General features: G+C 50.1%; 1 protein-coding gene across 2 annotated transcripts; it reads right to left on the bottom strand.

Annotated features, from left to right (window-relative positions):
• Positions 1–1,450: 1,450 nt before the first annotated feature.
• GUK1 (guanylate kinase 1) lies at positions 1,451–16,034 on the bottom strand. Of its 2 annotated transcripts, none has more exons than XM_026089792.1 (9): positions 13,815–16,034; positions 12,093–12,407; positions 11,590–11,703; positions 9,461–9,502; positions 8,263–8,359; positions 3,433–3,571; positions 2,490–2,574; positions 2,085–2,170; positions 1,451–1,628 (listed from the first exon to the last, which is right to left on the bottom strand). In XM_026089792.1, exons 2-9 carry the CDS (start codon positions 12,127–12,129, stop codon positions 1,593–1,595), a joined length of 636 nt encoding a protein of 211 aa, XP_025945577.1. In that variant the 5' UTR covers positions 12,130–12,407; positions 13,815–16,034; the 3' UTR covers positions 1,451–1,592. The 2 variants fall into 2 exon arrangements, with proteins under 2 accessions (XP_025945577.1, XP_025945576.1); XM_026089791.1 differs by lacking the exon at positions 13,815–16,034 and adding an exon at positions 12,515–13,775.
• Between the last annotated feature and the right edge of the window lie 2,910 nt (positions 16,035–18,944).

Raw genomic sequence — 18,944 nt, 5'->3', positions numbered from 1 at the left:
GCCGTTCTGGGAGCCCAGGGGAAGCGTGCAAGCACGGCGTTTGCAGGACAGCTGAGCACGTACCTTCTGCGCATTTCCATCTGGCAACAGCTCAGCAAGTCCCGCTCGCTCGCTGCCCGGAGACCACTGGACTGAGGCGAGCGCGTGACGGGCACCTCCGCGTTTTTCTGTTTCGTAGCTCAGTCCCCGCGCGTTTTCCTGCTGCCGTTTYCGCCATCTAGAGGGGATGTTTCTACATTGCAGACGTGTCCCTCAAAAGCCAGCTGAAACGCCCGGTTCGGAAAACCACGGTCCATCACTTGACCAAGGTCTGGTTCTCCTCTGCTGTTGTCCATAGCTGTGTGGAGGATGGAGTTTAGTAAACTGGGAGGTGATCCGAACCGAGATCTGCAGCTGGGTAAACTGGAGAGAGGGATTATGAAGTGAATAAAACCCAAGAGAAATGAGTATAAGGTACTACGCTGTCCTGGTAAGACGTGCTTTCAGTGGGAAAAGGGGCACCGTTGGGCACTCCATGGGGTCTGCATGATGCAAGCTCCACTTGGGTTCAGTTTGGAGGGGGACAGGTGGAAGCGACTGCCTGTGGGATCCAGCTCGGCAGGATTCGCCATTTCTAGAGGATCACGCAAACCCAAACCACCTCCACCCTCCAGAGCAACATGCTCTGGGACAACTGAGCCTGTGAACTTCTCAAGGACACAGCAGCTACACAGCACGCACGCTGGCAGCAACTGTTGCTTCCCTACAGCTCAGAAACAGGTTAATCCACCTGCGAGCGCAGAAGATACCAGATGAGACATTGCTCGTCTCTCTCCCACACTTGGGACTGACGGATGTTTTAAGCATCCTAGGTCGGTGAGTAACCAAGGCTCAGGATACAACCCGCTGGAGGGACTGAAGGGCTCAGGATATGAAGGCATCGGGGTTAAGGCTGAAGAAAGCCAGGGAAGCTAAGTGCAAGTCATCCTCCAAACACCAGTCAGGCAAAATGCTCCCACGTCTCAGCCAGAGACCAGTGCGAGGGACAGCAGCTAAATCAAACAGATCCCTCTTAGGATCCCTGCAAAAAGCTGCACCGCTTGGAAAGGAAATACTCTCTCCTCCAAATTGTAGGTATAGGAGTATCCAAAAAAAAATCTACCTGCATCTGAAATCTCAGCGTTTTAAGCAAACCCCCCTGTTCACCAGGGCTGCAGTTAGAGCGGCCGAGCTGTGCTGACGTACCGCCATGCAAYAGCGACACAGAAAATAACCACAGAGCCCGAGGATGGGAGACGATCAAAAATGCCTGGAGAAGCTGTAGCCAAACCCGCAAAAGGAAGCGAGAACCGGAGGGAGAATGAAGACGAAGCAGAGGCAGCGCAGTTGCTTCCAAACCATCCACCTGAGATACAAACCCGGGAAAGCACACGCCGAGCGCTTGGTCAACACAAACACAAGCGTGACCGGGTTTCGTTTTCTTTTGTTTTAATAGAAACGTTCTAGAATAACTTCGAAAGGGGATCAGGCTAGAGAGAATGTCTCTTGGAATAAAATACTGTGACGCGCTTCAGGAATGATGTGCAAAGTTAAAACGTCCAAGCAGGTTCAGCTCAGGACTTCTTGGATTCTTGGGCCTTCTTGATTTCCTGCAAGGAGATCAGGGAAATAAGTGAGCGCCAATCACTCTCAGGGAGCAATGCCTAGTTTCACAGGTCTGAAGACCACGAATGATTACCACAGCACAAACCAGAGTACCACCGCACCAAGCCCAGTCTGTGCATGAGCCTTTAGGGACACAGCTAGGTTTGCCTTAGAGACACTTCAAAAATTGCACAATCCTCCAGCACTGWCCAGTGGCACGTGCTTATACTGCCCCTAATCCAGTATCGTACTGGATCCGTTCCCCACTCTTAGGCCTCTGATCCATGATCACTCATACGAGGTCACAACCGGATCACCTGGCAATTCAAACTGGATCTGGATCAAGTGCGGGCATGTGGTTGCATTTCTGCGGCCGTTTACAAACAGACCCTGCCCTGCTCAGCCTAGCGGTCGGGCTTACGCAGGGAGCAAGGTAGGCAGAAAAGTCCTGAAGGACTCACCTCCCGGAGCACTTCCTTCAATTCGGAATAGGCTTTTTCTAGATCATCATTAATAATGACCAAGTCAAACAGGCCAGGCTCTTTACCTAGGGAAGGAAAAGAGGACAGAGGAGTTAGAGGGGAACACGTTTCTTCCCTGCGCTCTCTCTCACGCAAGACTTGAGTTCCTGTGGCATTTTAGTACTGTTATTTCAACTATTGCTAATGTGCTGCTCTGCCAAGCGTCCGCTGGGAATTGCAATGGGAAACGATGCAGTATCATGCTTAGATCAAGCCTAGCCAACGCGCAACCCCTGCCAGCGCTCCTCAGAGAGGAGAGCTCAGACCTTCAYGTAGAAAACGACACCTAAACCACCAACGTCCCCCCTCTCCCTAGCCGCATCTCTCCAAGGCCGCTGGACTTACTAAGTTCTAAATCTACGCAGGCTGCAGTCAAACGCTTCCGTAAGCCTTCTTCCGTCTCAGTCCGTCGGTCACGTAGTCTTTTTTCCTAAACCCAATGACAAATACATTAAAGAAATGTGCGTTCCAAATTCCGAGTGCAGAAAACACCAGCCACCCCATCAGCTTAAAAGCCACAGCCCTCTGCCCCCCGCACAGGAGCCGTTGGCCAACATCAGCCACCACGGCATGCGAAATGACATCCTGCAAAGGGCAAGGGGACACGTTCACGGTCACAGAGCGAATCAGCGTTCAAGCTGGGTTTGGGCTCAGGACATCGGGTTTTCAGTATCTCTTTCCACTCTAGCATCCTCCCGCACAAACTCAGTAAGAAACGCAGATTGCCTGATCTGCTGAGAGCAACAGGGCAAAGCCAGGCCCCCGGCTGGGATCYGGGAGCCGCGGGCTCAGTCTCTGCCACGTACTTGCCGCATGGCTTCAGCAAGTCACATCTCCAGGACCACGTCCCCCTCTGAAGCTGGGCAGAGATTTCACTTCTCCCAAAGGCGCTGTGTACACGTGATCATTATAATACGGGGCCACGTAATCGCCTTATCTTTACAAAGGACAGCTAATGTTTTTGTAAAGCACTTTAAAGGCCGGCCGTGCTCTAACGGAGCTGCCACCCGGACAGAGGCGAYTGCACTCCAAGGTGTGGAAAGAGACTGTACGGGGAAGATCCAAGAAGCACGGCACTGAAAGGTGCTTTACTGGGAGCCAAGGGCTGCAGTTGTAGATGGGGCAGACACCGAGCAGAGGTAACAAGTGTGCTCAGAACTGAGCCCCCACCTGTTCTGCAGCCCTTAAAAATATATACATTAAACAACGAGGGGGGAACCCTCATCGCTTCAGACCAAAACGCCGATTACCTCTAACTGCCTAACAGCAAAGGAAGGCAGCCGCTCACCAAGACATCTATGGACGGAGGCTGCACGGAGATGTAGATGGGGTTCAGGTCTGTCCTCTTGATGTTCTTCACGCCTTGGATGTCGATGTCAAGGACGCAGATCTGGTTCTGGGCCTGAATGGCCTGCACCGCACCTTTACTGGGGACAGGCAGAGAGGGAGCCGGTTATTCCCCAGACCAAGCAGGAGAAGGGACAGAGCATCCAGCCACAGCAGAGCGAGTYTGATGTCCCCCAGCAGTGGGCCTTTTGCCTCATGGGGCTTCCAAGCACCTTCATTGCTGCAGGAGGGAAGAGGAAATTTGCTCCACTCAGGCTAACGGTGGTTTCTCKCTCCTTGAGGGTCCTCTGGGTCTCTGGGAAAGAACAGAGGGGCTGGCAGCAGGGCTGCCTGCTGCTAGAAAGAGTGGCAAAACCTTAAGGAAGGAAGGTTGTGGAAACAGATAACACGCAACTATCCCATGTGCAGCGTGGCTCRGACGCGGTCCACAGAGATCCTGCCTTCACCAACTACAGCAGCAACCTCAAAGAGCAAAAACACTCAAACCCTTCCTTAGAGGTCCACCAATTTCCATACTCATACGCTCTCCTGAAGGATGCTTCAATGCTCCTGCCACTTTTGCAGGATGCACGATTAAGAAAACATTTTTTAAGTGATGGCTCTCGTACATCTGTAAAGACGGTTGTTTCTCTTCCCCAGCACGGGCTGTATATAACACGCGTTGCGCTTTTCCCCAAATACCTACAACGCTCCCTTGAAAAGCAGCAACTCCAACCCTCTTCCGGTGCACCAAGAGAAGGTACCCGGCAYGGCCAGTGGGTATCAGCCCTGCTAGGGGACTCTCCAGTCTGTGTTTGCACCATGCCGGGCCAAAGTCCTCCTTCACGACAGGCCCTGCAGCACAATGGACGGTGAGGAGAGAAGGCCTGCGAGGAGCTTGGAGATCTGCTGCAGGTTCTGAGTGACCTAAATCAGGAGGCCACGCAGTGGCAGCAGAGTTTAAGAGAAAATGCTGCTCTAGAGCTAGCCTTGAACTATCTGGATTCTCTGCCTTTACCCAGGGCACCTCTTTGGACCTTTCGCAGCATCTCTGCGCCCAACGTGCACCAGCAGGATTAGCCTGCCGATGGAAAGGGCCTTCCACAGTGATGTGCTGAGAACAGACTCCCTTAAACGAGTGTTGCCATGTCCTCCAGCGTCCCAGGAGAGGAGAGTCGCAGGATTCAGAACTGCCACAGCCATCTCTCGCCCCAACCCCAAGCCAAACCCTCAGCTCTTTCCAGCGCTGCTCCCTAGCTGAGCAGCACCCTGGACTGGAGCTGGCAGGAGAAGGCAAGGCCTTTGCCAACATAGAGGGGAAGCACCCATGGGTGCCATGCAGCCAAGGCGCTGCTCTTCGTGGGGTGGGAGAAGAGCAAGACGCAACAACACAGACGGAGAGTCTGGCATCCACCGACCTTGCAGCTTCACTACAGCATTCTGCAAATGCAGTCGGAAAGGATGGAGGCGGCGTGAGCAGAACATGTCTCGGAGGGATACGGAGAGGAGCTGGGGAAAGCTGTAAGGACTTCGTGGAACCTGCAAGCTCAGAAAAGCCCCAAGAAGAAGAGCTGAGCAACGGAGCAGCCAGAGCCCCAACCTGAGGGAAGGGGTAGAACAGGGGTAACACTGAGAAGAGGAAGAGCTGGAGACCTTGAGCAAACAGAATAGGAGAGCGGATTTGAACAGCTCTGCAGCACTGAGCTGGTGTGGTGCCAGGTCTGTGAACCCCTCACCCAGGTCAGGTCACAAACACACCGGCGACAGCTCTTTACACACCAACGGTGGGAAAAAGCGATCCAGCAGCCAGGCAGCCTCGAGATCCCGAAGCTGGTGCAGGCCCTCCCAGGGGGCCCCAAGCACACTGCGAATGGGCAAGGACTAGCGACTGCAGAGATGCCGTGGTGMTGGGGTCACGCAGAAACAAGGGGACGGCTAAAAGCTGTCTTCCTGGCATTGGGATCCCACAGCACAGGTCACTTAAACCCCAATCAGCAGGAGGAAGCTGGAGTGATGCTGTGAGACCATCGCTGTGCTATGTACAACCAGAGATTTACCACCTTGCCCAGAAGGGCAGCAATAAGAGCCCAGATCTGAGCATCATCTACCACAAATCCACAAAAAACTCCCCAAACTGGCTTGTTTCTCCTCGAAAAAGCCACAAGCTTCATCAGGTATCACCAGGTATCAACCAACTCCTGCTACAATCAATCCACAAAGAGCCAAGAGCTCTCTGTGCCCCACTCCCGCACTCAGATTTCAGCCCCTAATTAAAGGCAGCTTCAAATAAGTCCTGATTTTGGTGAAAAGGGCTCGGCACTATCCCAAAGACATGGACCTTTCAGGGCTCTTAAAATAAGCAACCATTTTTAGTTATTAATAGCTGGTGGGATTTAGGAAGCGCAAAGCATTGGTGAAAGCTTCAACTTTTCTGCTKAGCGTAAGGGACCCTCTCCTCCATCTTATCAAACAGCTCTGATTATGAGACATCCTCAGGCACTTAAATAGAAAATCTTCGCTTGCATGGTTTCAATATTTATTTTGCTTGAAAATTTACATTTATTGCTGAGTCGATCTGAGTTAATTCCAGCCTCTTTCTCCCACCCTGAACTCTCCCCACCCCAAGCCCAGAGCAGAGGCAGCATGGACCTGCAGGCTAGGGGGCCGTGTGACCAGAGACAAAAGCGAAGGCCGGGGAGAAAAGCACTTCAAAACCAAAGCCAAGCATATTATTTGTATCTGCAGCGATTAGGGCATTTTATCTACCAAGATTTAATCTTTTTAGGTTTATATAACCTACCACCGTTAACGGGGCACACGCTTCTCTCCGTCACTGACACGCACGCCATGCAGCGGGGAAAGCAGCAAGCAGATAATGTACGGAGGCGATGTGAGGTTATAGCAGGAAGGGAAAAATCCTTGCCTGCCTCAGCTCCGAGCTTTGTTTCACTAACCAGGTTTATATAATCGGGGCAGAAATTCAGCTAGAGGCTTCTCTCGGTCTGGGCAACCACAGGAAAACACTACAAGGCAATCAGAAACCACAGTAAGGCTCCCRGTTTGATCTCATTTCAAGCGTAACACCTGCAGCAACATCATCCCCAAGCATCCTGTCTCACCGCACAGAGCCGCAGAGGTTTTCTAGGCCAGGATGACGGTTCAAGGCAGCTAGCATGAGATCAGCGTGCAACCACCGAAACCACCCGTGCGCTCCCAGGAGGCAAAAGGAAGCCCTGCTGTCGCTGCTTCCCCGGCGCTACCTCTCCCTTCCTGTTCGAGTTTTTAAAGATGCACAAAAAACGCAGGCTCCTCGAGCCCCGTCTGCCCTGAGGAAGGTCAGCAAAACCTGCACCCTCTGGTCTTCCCGGCAGCCTTTCTGACGCACGTGCAGTTGTACTGTCCACGTGTCCTGTTCCTCCTAATAATGGACTCCATTAGCCGATCTCACCCAAATTTGATGGAAAAAATACGACTTAAAATAGCCAGTTCGTGAAAAATCCCATCGAAATCAGCTGGCGAGAGGAGAGATGCCTTGTCAGCACCCACCGTGAGGAAAAGGCACCACGACCAACCCAACCGGTATCAGACATCAGGGAGCTGCCATCTCCTGCGCACTGCGGCTGTCTGGATTAAGCAGAGCATGTGATGGGAAGCAAGCGCATCCTCCGCAGGGTGAACCCAGGGATTAAGGAGCTTGCACCTGGCTCCTCCTTGGTGCCGAGCATTTGAGATAAACCGAGAGGCGAGCAGTGACACTGGAAGCATGTCGGCCAGTCCCCGGGACACTGWCCTCAGCTGCAGCAAAAGCAGTGATGCCTGCGCGTGTCACATTAAAACACCGACGTTACTGTGATAGAAGTCACCGACCTTTCCTTTACAGACGTGCACCTACGGCACGATCAGTTTGGGAGCTTTATGCAGAGACACCTCACAGAGAATCTAACCTCAGAAGAGGAAAGTTAGCCAAATTTGCTGTCTCCAAAAAAAATCCCCCAAAAGCACATTCAGCCCTTTAAGAAATGCAAGCATTTCAGGCAACTTTCTCTAATTTAAAAGATTAAATATCTTAGAACTTACTTAACTTTCCTCCTTAACAGGTCCTGTACCATAGCGCCACACTTTTCTAACAATAATTATGTAAGGTATTTGACTTCTAATTAACATTGCAGCTAAATGTTTTATTGATCACCAGCTCCAATGCCCAGAGCAATGCTATTTTAAAACCCACCCAACTCTTTAACCCTGGTCAAGGGTGCCAGGCAATACACCTATTTGTAAGCAGTTACTTTTCCAGATAAGCATGCGTACTTGTTTTACCACAGCCAATACACGTGCAATAGCACCCGCTCCTGAATTTATCATATTCAGACCGCAAGTTAACACAGGGATAATGGAGAATAAGCGTCCACCTTGCCCACTAGCCTCTGCAGAGCACTTGGAAGCTATTAACGAGTGCAAATAGTCTGCAAAAATCACCCCTGTGCAAGAAAAGCGTTAAGTATACAAACTCCTTCAGCAGCCCTCAAACACTAGAGGCAATAGGGAATCTCATGTTGCAATGAAGAATTAATCATAATGAGTTAGCTCTTTGTAAGAGTTAATTTTGCTGTCTTAATAATGACCAAATATAGCTGACAGGTCCCTGCTACCCAAATGAAAGGCTTAGCTTAAGGCAAGAATCTATGCATTTGGGGGAAAACAGTGTCACTAAGTTAAAATATTTCTTCCTCCATCATAATCTCAGCTCCTCTCACCCACTGGATTCAGTGGCGACAGCGTCCGAGTTGCGTACCTCGTCCCGTACATATTTCCGGAGAACTCCGCATGCTCAATGAATTCACCGGCATCAATTTCTTTCTGCATTTCCTCTCTGGTCACAAAGTGGTAATCTGTATACGGCAAACAGGAAAAACACCCAGAAATTAACAGCTTTGAAGGTAAAGTGCATGGCCAAGATGGCACAGGCGAGGGCTTAGGGGAGAAGCGCCTAACAGCCTGCCCTGGACAAGCCTGGCAGACCGCAGATACCTACCTTCTAATTACCATGTACAGCATCCCCTCTCCACCCCTTAAAGCATTTGGGAACCCCTGTGCATCTTTCCATGTGGCCAGATATGCTGCTGTGCACCCTTTTTCACACCCTTTCCCCTTTCTGGTGGGGTGGGAACCCTCCAAAGCTTGGAATACATTACAGCAAAACTCTTTATTTGAAAGCAGTTATGATTAAGACTAGAGAGAGGGGGAGATAAAAGGGAACATCAAAACAAATGAATAAAAAAGAAACGTTTCCCTATCTTTGGTTCAAATTTCTTCCTCTCGCTCTGTAGTGAACATTGCCTTCAGAAATTAAGTGCCAACCTCATTTGTTTCTTTCTGAAACATGCAAACCGACCAGAATAAAGAAAAGTGGCAAGCCAGCTGCACACAGGCTATTAAGGCAGATAAAGGCATCTCATTAAGCAGCTGCGTCTCCCAAAGAACCATACGTTTGGTGTATCTAACCAGAGTTCCTTGGCACCAAACCAAACCATTCAAAGCTCAGGTATGGACGGGAGAGCTTAAATTGAGAGCCCCACTTTGAAAACCCTGGTCAATGTGTCACAGAGAAGGTATCTAAAAAAGAAAACTGGAAGCACATGCTCAGCTTCTGTTAACGTTTCACTACTTCATTAAATTCTGGTTCTGTTCTGCCAAATCCATCCCTCTTCGTATCTTCTCTCTATTGCACGGCACACGCTGCAGAGCAGCAGTAAGCAGTTATGGTCTCATGGCCATTGAGATCAAGAAAAAAGGTGTATATATATAAAACTCAAATATATCATTACTGAATGCCTGTGCCTCCTGCCTGAAGGAAATACCCCCTATAAACACAGATGTAGGACTGTTGTCTCTGTAAATGGGCATTCATGCAGTTCTCTCATAAAAACTTAAATTTTCAGAGCTATAATTTGTCGCGTCTGATGAGACGGGCCCAACTGCAACGCACTGACCTTTGCCGTTTACTTCTCCAGGTCTTGGCTTCCTCGTGGTATCTGTAAGCAAAAGACGGCCTTGTGAATTTTGTAAATAAAGGAAGTAATAGCATCAGAGAAATAAAAACCACACGCAGATTAACCCATTCACATAGGAGGCTGATCCTCTTTCAAAATGATCAAAGCTTCTGGAATCAACTAGTGTAAAACACAACAACATGCATGATTCACACCTTTGATTTCTAGATAATCTGAAAACAATCAATTGAGAGGGGCCAGTTTGGGACCTAACAGGCTAGGCTTAGTTTTCTGCTCTGCTACAAGCTTCCCTGTGTAATCCTAGACACATTATTCCGATGTCCATCTCGGTTCAGGGGAATTAGCAGTGCCCTACTTTAATAAGTTATCTTCATTTTGAAAGATCACGCAGCACCTACTTAGGTGCTTAAAATAGCCAGATTTAATGAATAAGGGGCAAACTCCTAGGTGAAGCAGTTGAATAAATCAGACATTCCATGAAGCCTTTTGGAAGTCATTCAGACTTGTGTTATTTTAGGCATACGATCTGCAAACCAAAAAAGATCTGATGGTCCGCACGGAAGGCAACACTCATTGTTTTCTTTAGGATTGGTGGGAATTAACCTAATGCAACAAGGCTCTCATCACCTCTTAGTTTTTATAAAGCACTAATTGCCAAGGTCTAAGTGGTCTATGGAGATTTAGGAAAAAATATATAGCAAAAAGCTGCCTTGTGGAAGCAACAAGATTTAGTTTGGGGTGAGCTCTTCATTAAGAGGTTCAGTTGAATTAAAAGCATTGGATGAAACATGAAAAAAGGAAAGACATTTTTAAGGCTTTTGAGTCTCCAGTAACTTTAAAATTTTCCACATTTCAGTATGTGCTTTTTCATAGTGGAATGAATCTGGACCTCACAGATCTCGGTGCGAGGATTTCACTTGCAGTATCCAAAGCATTAGGACAGTAAAAATCGTGATAAAATACTTAAAAACACCTTCCAGAGTCCCAGGGAAAAATCAAGTGAATAAGCTGAGAATGCAGCCCAAACTCTGATGGTAACCCTCAAGTTGCCAGTCACAGAAAAGGCAACAAATTAGTTTTGCAACGGGAGAGCTGCTCCAGAAAAGTTTCCTACACTTACTATTGAGAAAACAGTTTGCACAGTAACCCTGGTGACCCTGATGCGTCATTAACACCCCACCACCTCTTTAAACACATCACAGAGAGCTTCACGCTATTTTATAAAAGTCAGCAGGAAGGGAAGAGCGTTTTAAAAGAGTTCTGCTAATGAAAACGAGCTGACTGGCAGAGACGAGCACGTAACCTGCACTGGAAACCGGGCAGTTCTGGTGGCCGTCGTACAAATCCCTCAACCTGTGCTTGAAGTCCACCACGAACATGCCCCTCTCCCATGACCTGCCAGGGATGGGGAATCTGCCCTCGCCCACCAGCCTGAACCTGCCTCATTTGGGCAAAGGCAGCAGGCGCGAGTGGACCAAGTCAGCCAGATGGGGGCTATTTTCATATTAAAAGAAAATATTTCAGGTAGAAAAACAGGACCCTTGGCCAGCACTCAGCGATCAAAGTAGAAAGTAAAGTCAACGAACCAGTAGAGCAGTGGCAGGAACAAGAATGTGAGTAGGCGATGGGATGAACTGTAAGATCCATCTGGCTGTCGGGTCAAGGAGCAAAACAAAATGTGTATTTTAAATCAGAGACCATGCTAACCAGAGCCCGAGCTATCCTGCAAACAAAATCCTCATCAGCACCCACAGGCAGGTGGAAAGACTCGGCTTTTGAAGAGAGTCTTCTCTGGGATTTGGTTACTTTCCAAGTGAGGAATCACTCGGAAAAATCTCATCACCATTTTGAGCTGTGTTCAGAGAGGTGGCGAGTCAGAGACCTTGAAAGGTGCCATTCCAGGCAAATCCTGGAGTTGCCTCTTAATACTAGTCTTAAAAAAAGGCCTGACTTATTTAGACATCCCAAAGAGCCCACAGGCAGACTAGGATACAGATAAGCCAGAGAAGCAGATTATCCAGGGCACAAATACTGCTACCGAATCAGGTTCTGGGCTACCAACCTCAACCTCCTGCGCTCCCCTTCACCAATGACACGCAGATACTCACGGGAGACACTGAAGCCGAAGACGTTCTTGTAATCTTTAAACAATTTCTTTAACAAAGTGCTCTTTCCTGCGCCTGACGGGCCACTCAGAACCACCGGCCTCGGCCCCTGCATGGCTAGAGAGACAGGAAAAATACAAATCCGGTTAGAACAAGAGACAGCCCACAAGAAAACACAGCTATGGATTTCCAGGGGTGCCTTGTGCCCACAGAAGTGTCTATCCTTTACCTTCAGATACAAGTTTCTGCAGGCAAATCAGAATTCATCAAAATCCACAAGTTAGAGCCGATGGGGAGTAACCGGGGAGCGCGGAAAATACCAGAGAAATTCCAAGAGCTATTAAATTAGCAAACTCTCTGCAGACCGTGGCAGCTGCCACCTCTGTACTGCTGAGAAAGAGCCGGACTAGGAGCCCTGAGGAGTCAGATCTCATTTTGGAAAGCAGATACCAGAGGCCACGAGCAGGACAGCTTCACCCTGCTTTGCTCCTGGCCCCAGTCCTCACCTGAGGGACCCATCCTTGGGAAGGGCAAGTTCTGCATCTAGGTCCCACAGTCATTGGCAGCTGCCCCACCACGAGCTTCGGCTCGTACAATTAAAGGACGAGTATCACTGCAGTATGAGCACTTGTCCTCGAGGGACTGAAGTTAAACTCGCATCACATAACCCGAAGAAAGAGGAAACTGGACTCCAGTKGCCACTGCGAATGGCACAGCCGCTTCCCTCTCCAAGGGCCAGTCTGTTGTACAGACTCGTCTTACAGTTTCCACTCTTCCAACTCGCATGCTCTGAAAAGGCTCACAGCAGACCTTACTGTTGTCTGTCAAAGGGAAAAGGACTGTTTTAGATGTACAGTAAAAGGGAAATAAACCTCAAAAGCCTTGCAAACGACAGGCTGAACAAGGGTGTGATTTGGGAAACAAATACCAGCTGGCCACGGCCACGCTTCACCACGCTAACGCCAGCTTGAGGTCTCTTGTTGCAGGCAAGAAGGGTCCTAATCCCGGAGAAAGGCAGCCTCAGGTCACGTGGACCTTTCTGCAGCTGCTTCTTCACCCAGAAAGAAAAGAATGGACATTTTCCTGTGCTTGCCTCTCTGGGGAGGAAGGAAGGTTAATGATTAACATGTGAATAAAGAAGAAAACCCTGTATTTCAGTGCAGAGAATATGGCYGGGGTCAGTCATCCATCAACAATTCAGCAGCTTTTAAAAAAGAGGTGACACAAATCAAACAGGTCTAGTTTCCTATTAAAAAAAAMCAACCATCTTTCTGCAAGCAGTAAAGCCCCTTGATATGTGTTATTTTAACCTCATCAGCGGGGTCTTGACCCAGGAGCGTTCAGAAGACAGACAGTATAACGCCTCCCCATTTTAAATTAGATCATAGAAATGTGACCCTGACCTTACAAAYCATTTTAAACAGCCTTAAGCCATCTGCAGTCTCTTACCAAAGCAGTGGCAGCCACGGGTCGCACGGCAGGCTAATCCAGCCACGCCGTCTACCTGACCTCAGCCGGCATGAGTGGGATACTTCCTTATCCCTAAATCCCTTCTGCACAGCTCCGCGGTCTCGCCGACGCCTGTGAGGCAGCACTAAAGCTAGCAAATTATTTGAGTTTTCCCTCCATTCCCTACAGATGCTTTATGTGTCTGATCAGAACTTATTCAAGCACGTACTAAAGAAGAGCACGTTAATATATGAAGTCTCGTCTGTGCAGACTCTAGCAGCAGCTAACAYGGATATCGGCGTAAAAACTCCCAAGTTCAATCACTACCCAAAAGGAGAACTGTCTTTTTTTGCCGTTGGTGTCCTTCAGGTGCTGCAGCTCCAGCGAGCTGGATCATCCGTTCTCCAGGGACCTCAGAGGATTGGTCCCATCATATGTGTACTACCACAATGCCGGATCTGGTTCCATCATCTGAGAAATGCATCAAGGTTGAACAAGCCTCCAGGGAGCCCTTTAYGGACCTGTGTTATCCTTCCCTTCGCCCTTGACAGGATGACTGGATCACTGCCAGAGGAAGAAGAGTTTTCCTCCCTCTCCTTCCCCAAAATTTCTTTGACCCTTTAGCAAGAAGCAGTGATAGGAAAAGGGGAATTCAAATCAGCCCAAATCAGTTACGATCACATCACTCAACTCAAAGCACATTGGGAAGGAAGTAGTGGAAGAGGCGAGGGTACCGGAGAGCGCTGGCTGGGAGCAGCAGACTTCCAACAAATTCTTACCTTTTGCTTTTATACCCTTCCAACCAAGATATAAAGTCCAGCTCTTCGTAGCAGCGACAGGCTGATAATACGAGCGAGCGGGCAGAAAGCTGGGCTATTTGCGAGCCGCGTAAAGCCTTAATTACGGAGTCTCCATTTTAAGATGGCCAATGAAAACCGTCTGCTGATCTTTAATCATCTTCTCCGGTGGTTTCCTCCCAACTCCCTGTTCTTCTGACTGGTAAAGCTGCAAACGCCATTCACACGCTGATGAAGGCCAGCGTGTGCCGCCCTGGTACCTCCCCAGGTGAAACCACAGGGTAATTCAGGTTGGAAGGGATCGCRGGAGGTCTCTAGTCCATCTTCTGCTCAAACGTAGCATGTCTGTATGGATGGGGCTCTTAAATCACATCGATGTGCATTCGGTATAAAACCCAAGCCAGATAGCTACTACACTCACATTACACCCAACATTGGTGTTTGGTTAAGACAACTCTTCTAGAAAGACACTCAACCTGTTTTTAGCCACCTTCTCTAAAAAGCGTTCTTTTGGACTTGAGTTTGCATGGCTCTTGCCTCCAGCTTCACGTCAAGTCAAAGATTGAGACACTTACCCACACTGAAGGTGGCAGAACAAATTCCTTCTCCTTCTCTCCCAACAGATGTGAACCCAAGCCTTCAAACAGCATGTTCTAATACCTCTGTGGTGGCACGCTCCAGGGTGTACGCCTCTCCATCCCTCCGGATGGAGCTCTCCCACTTTGACTAAAATATTTCAACACTAGAACAATACTGGATTCAAGATCCTTGGTGTCAGCCCTTTCGGCCCACCTGGCCGTTCATGGACCACAGCTCTGCCCTACCACAAGACACTGAGCCCACATTACCCCAGAAGAGCCAAACCTGGTGCCCGGTGGCCAGGAACACCTGGAGTCAGACACCAGGTCTGGATGCAGCACAGCAGTGACCTGAACTCTGGTCTCTCAAGTCCCTGGCGGGCACCTAGCCTGGCTAACCACGATCTATTGCTCTACTTTTCCACTTCTAAATGTCTTCATTTTCTCCTCAAGCATGCTAAACCTTCCAAAATCCACAGTCATTCCCTCAATATCTGGTGTCAAAAGGTCTCAACGTCATATCGCCCTTTTTCACCAGATGCCAACACCCTCCCCAGCTGAGGCAGGTGCTGGATGTCTCCCAACACCCAGCCTTCACCCTTCCTACATCAGGATATTAGCAACGTCACACCTCCGGTGCTAACAAGACATCGAGTTAAACGCTGCGGACGCCTGCCAGCCGCCTTGCACATCCCCAAGGTCCCAATTTGCAACCGCTGGTGGCAGGCTGCGAAAGGGAAGGGAGCAGGTCCGACAGCAGGTGAAAAAATAAAGCACGGTTTCCTAGGAATCCGTGCCCTGAGGATGTGGATTCCCTGATGTCTAGTAAGGGTGGAGCTGATGATGTTTTTCCATCTGCAGGAGCGCTTGTGGGGAGGTTGGGGGAAGACGTGGCCTCTCCTTTACCTACATTTTTTCACAGAATTACTAAGGCGAGAAAAGACACACCGATTCCCACTGCAATCACGCAGGCCTCACTTCTTCAAGAAACAGGCTAAAAATAAACCAAAGGACTTACAGATGCTTCCTCTCGCCTCCTTTCAAAACTACCCCTTCTTCTCTTTGCTGGAGATCTCTGCAGACCAAAACAGGGTGGAGAGGAAAAAGACAAGACGTAATTTACAGAAAAACCAATTTCCGTTGCCAGATGAAGAGGCTGGGCCCTCCGCGTGGGTGGCAGACAGCAAACACCCGGCTGGTAAATTGGGAATCTGTGTCAGAGCAGGACAAAAATAGCTCTCTCAGAGCCGTCACAGCACCTACTTTTCGCAGGCGCCCACCACCTGGCACGGTGCAGCGAAGCCCTGGCCTCTGCTCAGCTCTGCCACAGCACAGACGGGTTTAATCTCAGACGAGGATGCGAGAGATTTTGGGGGCAGCTGCCCAGGGTGGGAGAGAAAGGATGAAGATGGTCTGGGAGCATGAACATATGAGTTAATCTCCACCTCTACATGCGAACAGCACAGATCTAGGAGCGAGCACCCTCTCCGCCGCCGCCCCAGCACCCGCAGAAGCGGGTAAATATAAGCACCGCACCACGGCACGCTTGTCGTAACAATATTTCGTTCCTGCTTTTGACTCACCAGCCCATCTCCTAGGGCTATTTCTCCGGCCTTGTCTACGGCTCGCTCAGCAAGTCGCCCGAGGGCTTCTCCCTCCTCATTCCCGTACTCTTGAGCCGCCGAAAGGGTAACACAGCTCTCCACGGCGGAGTCACGGCACGAGCCCGCTGCCCAGAGGCAGYGTGAAGCCTTCAAAAACCACAAGTGAAGCACTTGTGTCACACTCTCAACCTGCCCCTTGCAGCTGCCACATTACAGGCACATTTCTGTTCTGAGCAGTAGCTCAGGTTTTTTCCCTTTGCTCAGATTTTGGCATTTTCAGGAGAGCAGCTGGTCTCCAAACACTGTATCTAACACAGAAGGTCTCTCACCTCTGCTGCAGTTACTCCTAAAATGGTTTTGGCTCCAGCCTAATCACCGTACATCACCAAAACCATAGCAGACTGAAGCTGATTGGAAACAGAAAAAAACATCGCTTTTTAATGAAGAACCTCATGTTTTGGGGGTGGGCGAAGCGTCACCCCTGTGACTTACAGATGGCCAAGTCTGGCATGCTGAGGATGAACGATCGCACGGATCCTGCCGGGTTACAGAAAGGTTAGGTGGTCAAACAAGAAGCACATGGGAGATGCTTCCTCCTTGGGGACGTGCAGGATGTGATTTCAGGGGGCCAGAATGGCAATTAATTAACTAAGGCTCTCGATGAACATTTTTCTCAAAACGGTTTGTAGGTTATATTTTAGATGCATATATATAAGTAATGTATACACACACACATATTTTTATTATGTATGGAGGTGTAACTCAAAAATCTCTCAAGGCAACAGTTTCTTCTTGAGGTTCAACACATCTAGCTTTCCCAGCTGGCTSAGTCTAACAACAGTACGTCCAAATCTGAGACTACCTACGTCCTTAGGCCTCCAAAGGAACCTCAGCTTATCACTAGGGCGTGGAACATTTCTAAGCCTACGCCTGCTAAACTTCCCCTCRATTGTAACTGGAAGGCAGCAATACAACTAGTAAAGCAAAGGACGGACATCACAAGAGTTAAACAAAACTAATGCTGATTAGCAAACAGGCTTTAAAGAGAAGGTAAAACCACCTTAYAAGTAGCAAAGAAGATTAAAGGACATTTTCTCCAGAGCCCCAAGAAAGGTCTCGTGGATTAGGTATATAATCCCATTCCCTATTTTTAGCAGGCTCTTTTACAAGCTGTCAATTCCCACCTTCCTAACTTTTGGGACAGCTGATTGTATCACCCGAAAACCCCATCCAGCCAGCTGTAGGAACACGGCAAAGTTTAACGTTATCTCAGAGCAGGCAAACRCTCGGCTTCTTGATGTTTGCAGGAGGCCCTAAAAACACATCTCCTCCTTCCCATGGGCGGGCAGTGACTTACGGACGGGCCAAGCATTGACCAGCCCTCGGCCAGCCACGTCGCACCGGCTGCTCGAGCAGACACAGCCCCGGATCTGCACGCATTCAGCTGGGGAACCAGAAAGTTATCGCTGACACGGTCATCATCTGGTTGCAGCTGATTTAATTGCATCGCCTCATTAAGCACATGAAACAAGCGGTAACGAGGATGCAACAAACAACGCTCTTCGGGCCCTATTAACGCCCTAAGGAGATGCACGTGGCGACCTAATTAAGCACCAAGGCGCCGTCGCACGCAGTCCTAGCAGGGCCCAGCAGCAACGAAACAGCTCCTGCTTCGGTTATTTCTATCCAGAGTCTCCTCTAATTTGCAGATGATAATTCCTTCCCTCTCTTCAAAAAGYGGAATTAAAACGCGAGCGGAGCATCCCGCCGTGCAGCCGTCTAAGYGCATCGCAGCACCCATACTTGGCAGAAATAACGAATCGTTTCTCTCCCCAGAAGCAATTAGCTAACAAAAACGCTACGTAAGCCCCTCCGCCGGCAGCACTGATGAGCGCTCCTCACTTTCCAGAGGGCAATGCTGCCAAAGGAAGAACAAGAACCGTTTGCTCAAGGTCACTGCAGAAATTATTTAGGTCCAAGTCACAGACGAGGCGGGGAGTTGGTCTAAGACCTTGCCTAAAGGTAAAGCTGGAGCAGGTGAACCAACCAACTGGTTGGAGAGCAGTCCTGACCCTTTCCACCCATCCAGACAAATTTCTGTAGCCGCGAAGGTCAGACGGGCGCCGTTATGCTGTCCAGGTCCCCCTACAGTCCAGATGCTACCGTTCCCATGAATTAGCTCATTTCTGAGCTAAAAACGATCATCTCCAGATGTTCAGGTCCCCGAGGATGTAGGACACCCACTTATTTTCTTCTGGTTTAAGTGGAAGTTTCCACTTCCCAGGGGACCTTATCCCAGAAGCACAGCACGTACGTTGCGTTTCGCCCCACGGAGCTTTATTTTTATATGTTTAAAGCGCGCTTAACCCCCAACCCCCGTCTCGTAGCTCCTTCTCGCGTGTCTTCGGTCAGGGCCAGCCCCATCCCCGCAGCCATGGGAAGGGACACGCGCGAGGGACCCCCCGGAGCTCGGAGGGGCGACCGGAGCTCAGCACGCCCAGGAGGCGACCTCCGCGACGGGATCAGCATCCCCGCAGGTGGGACCGGCGTCCTCGGGGGGTGGCCGGAGCTCAGGCACCCCCAGGATGCGACCTCCGCGACGGGATCAACATCCCCGCACGTGGGAGCGGCGTCCTCGGGGGTGGCCGGAGCTCAGCACCCACCGCGACGGGACCCTTGCGGGGGGCTCAGCGTCCTCCCCGGCGGGACCAGCACCCCCAGGACTGACTGGAGCTCAACCCCCTCCCCCAGCATGAGGCCCCCGGAGGGACTCAGCACCCCCGGAGGGTCCCGGCCCCCCCGAGGGGGGCGGTCGGAGCTCGGCGCCCCTCAGCACCGGACCCCCGGAGGGTCCCAAACCCCCCCGGGGGCGGTCGGAGCTCGGTGCCTCTCAGCACCGGACCCCCAGAGGGCCCCGGCCCCCCTCCCTC

Source organism: Apteryx rowi, unplaced genomic scaffold (genome assembly GCF_003343035.1).
Source record: "Apteryx rowi isolate R43461 unplaced genomic scaffold, aptRow1 scaffold_83, whole genome shotgun sequence".
NCBI lineage: Eukaryota > Metazoa > Chordata > Aves > Apterygiformes > Apterygidae > Apteryx > Apteryx rowi.
Note: the sequence above shows the minus strand (reverse complement) of the source record. Positions and strands in the feature narration are given on the sequence as shown.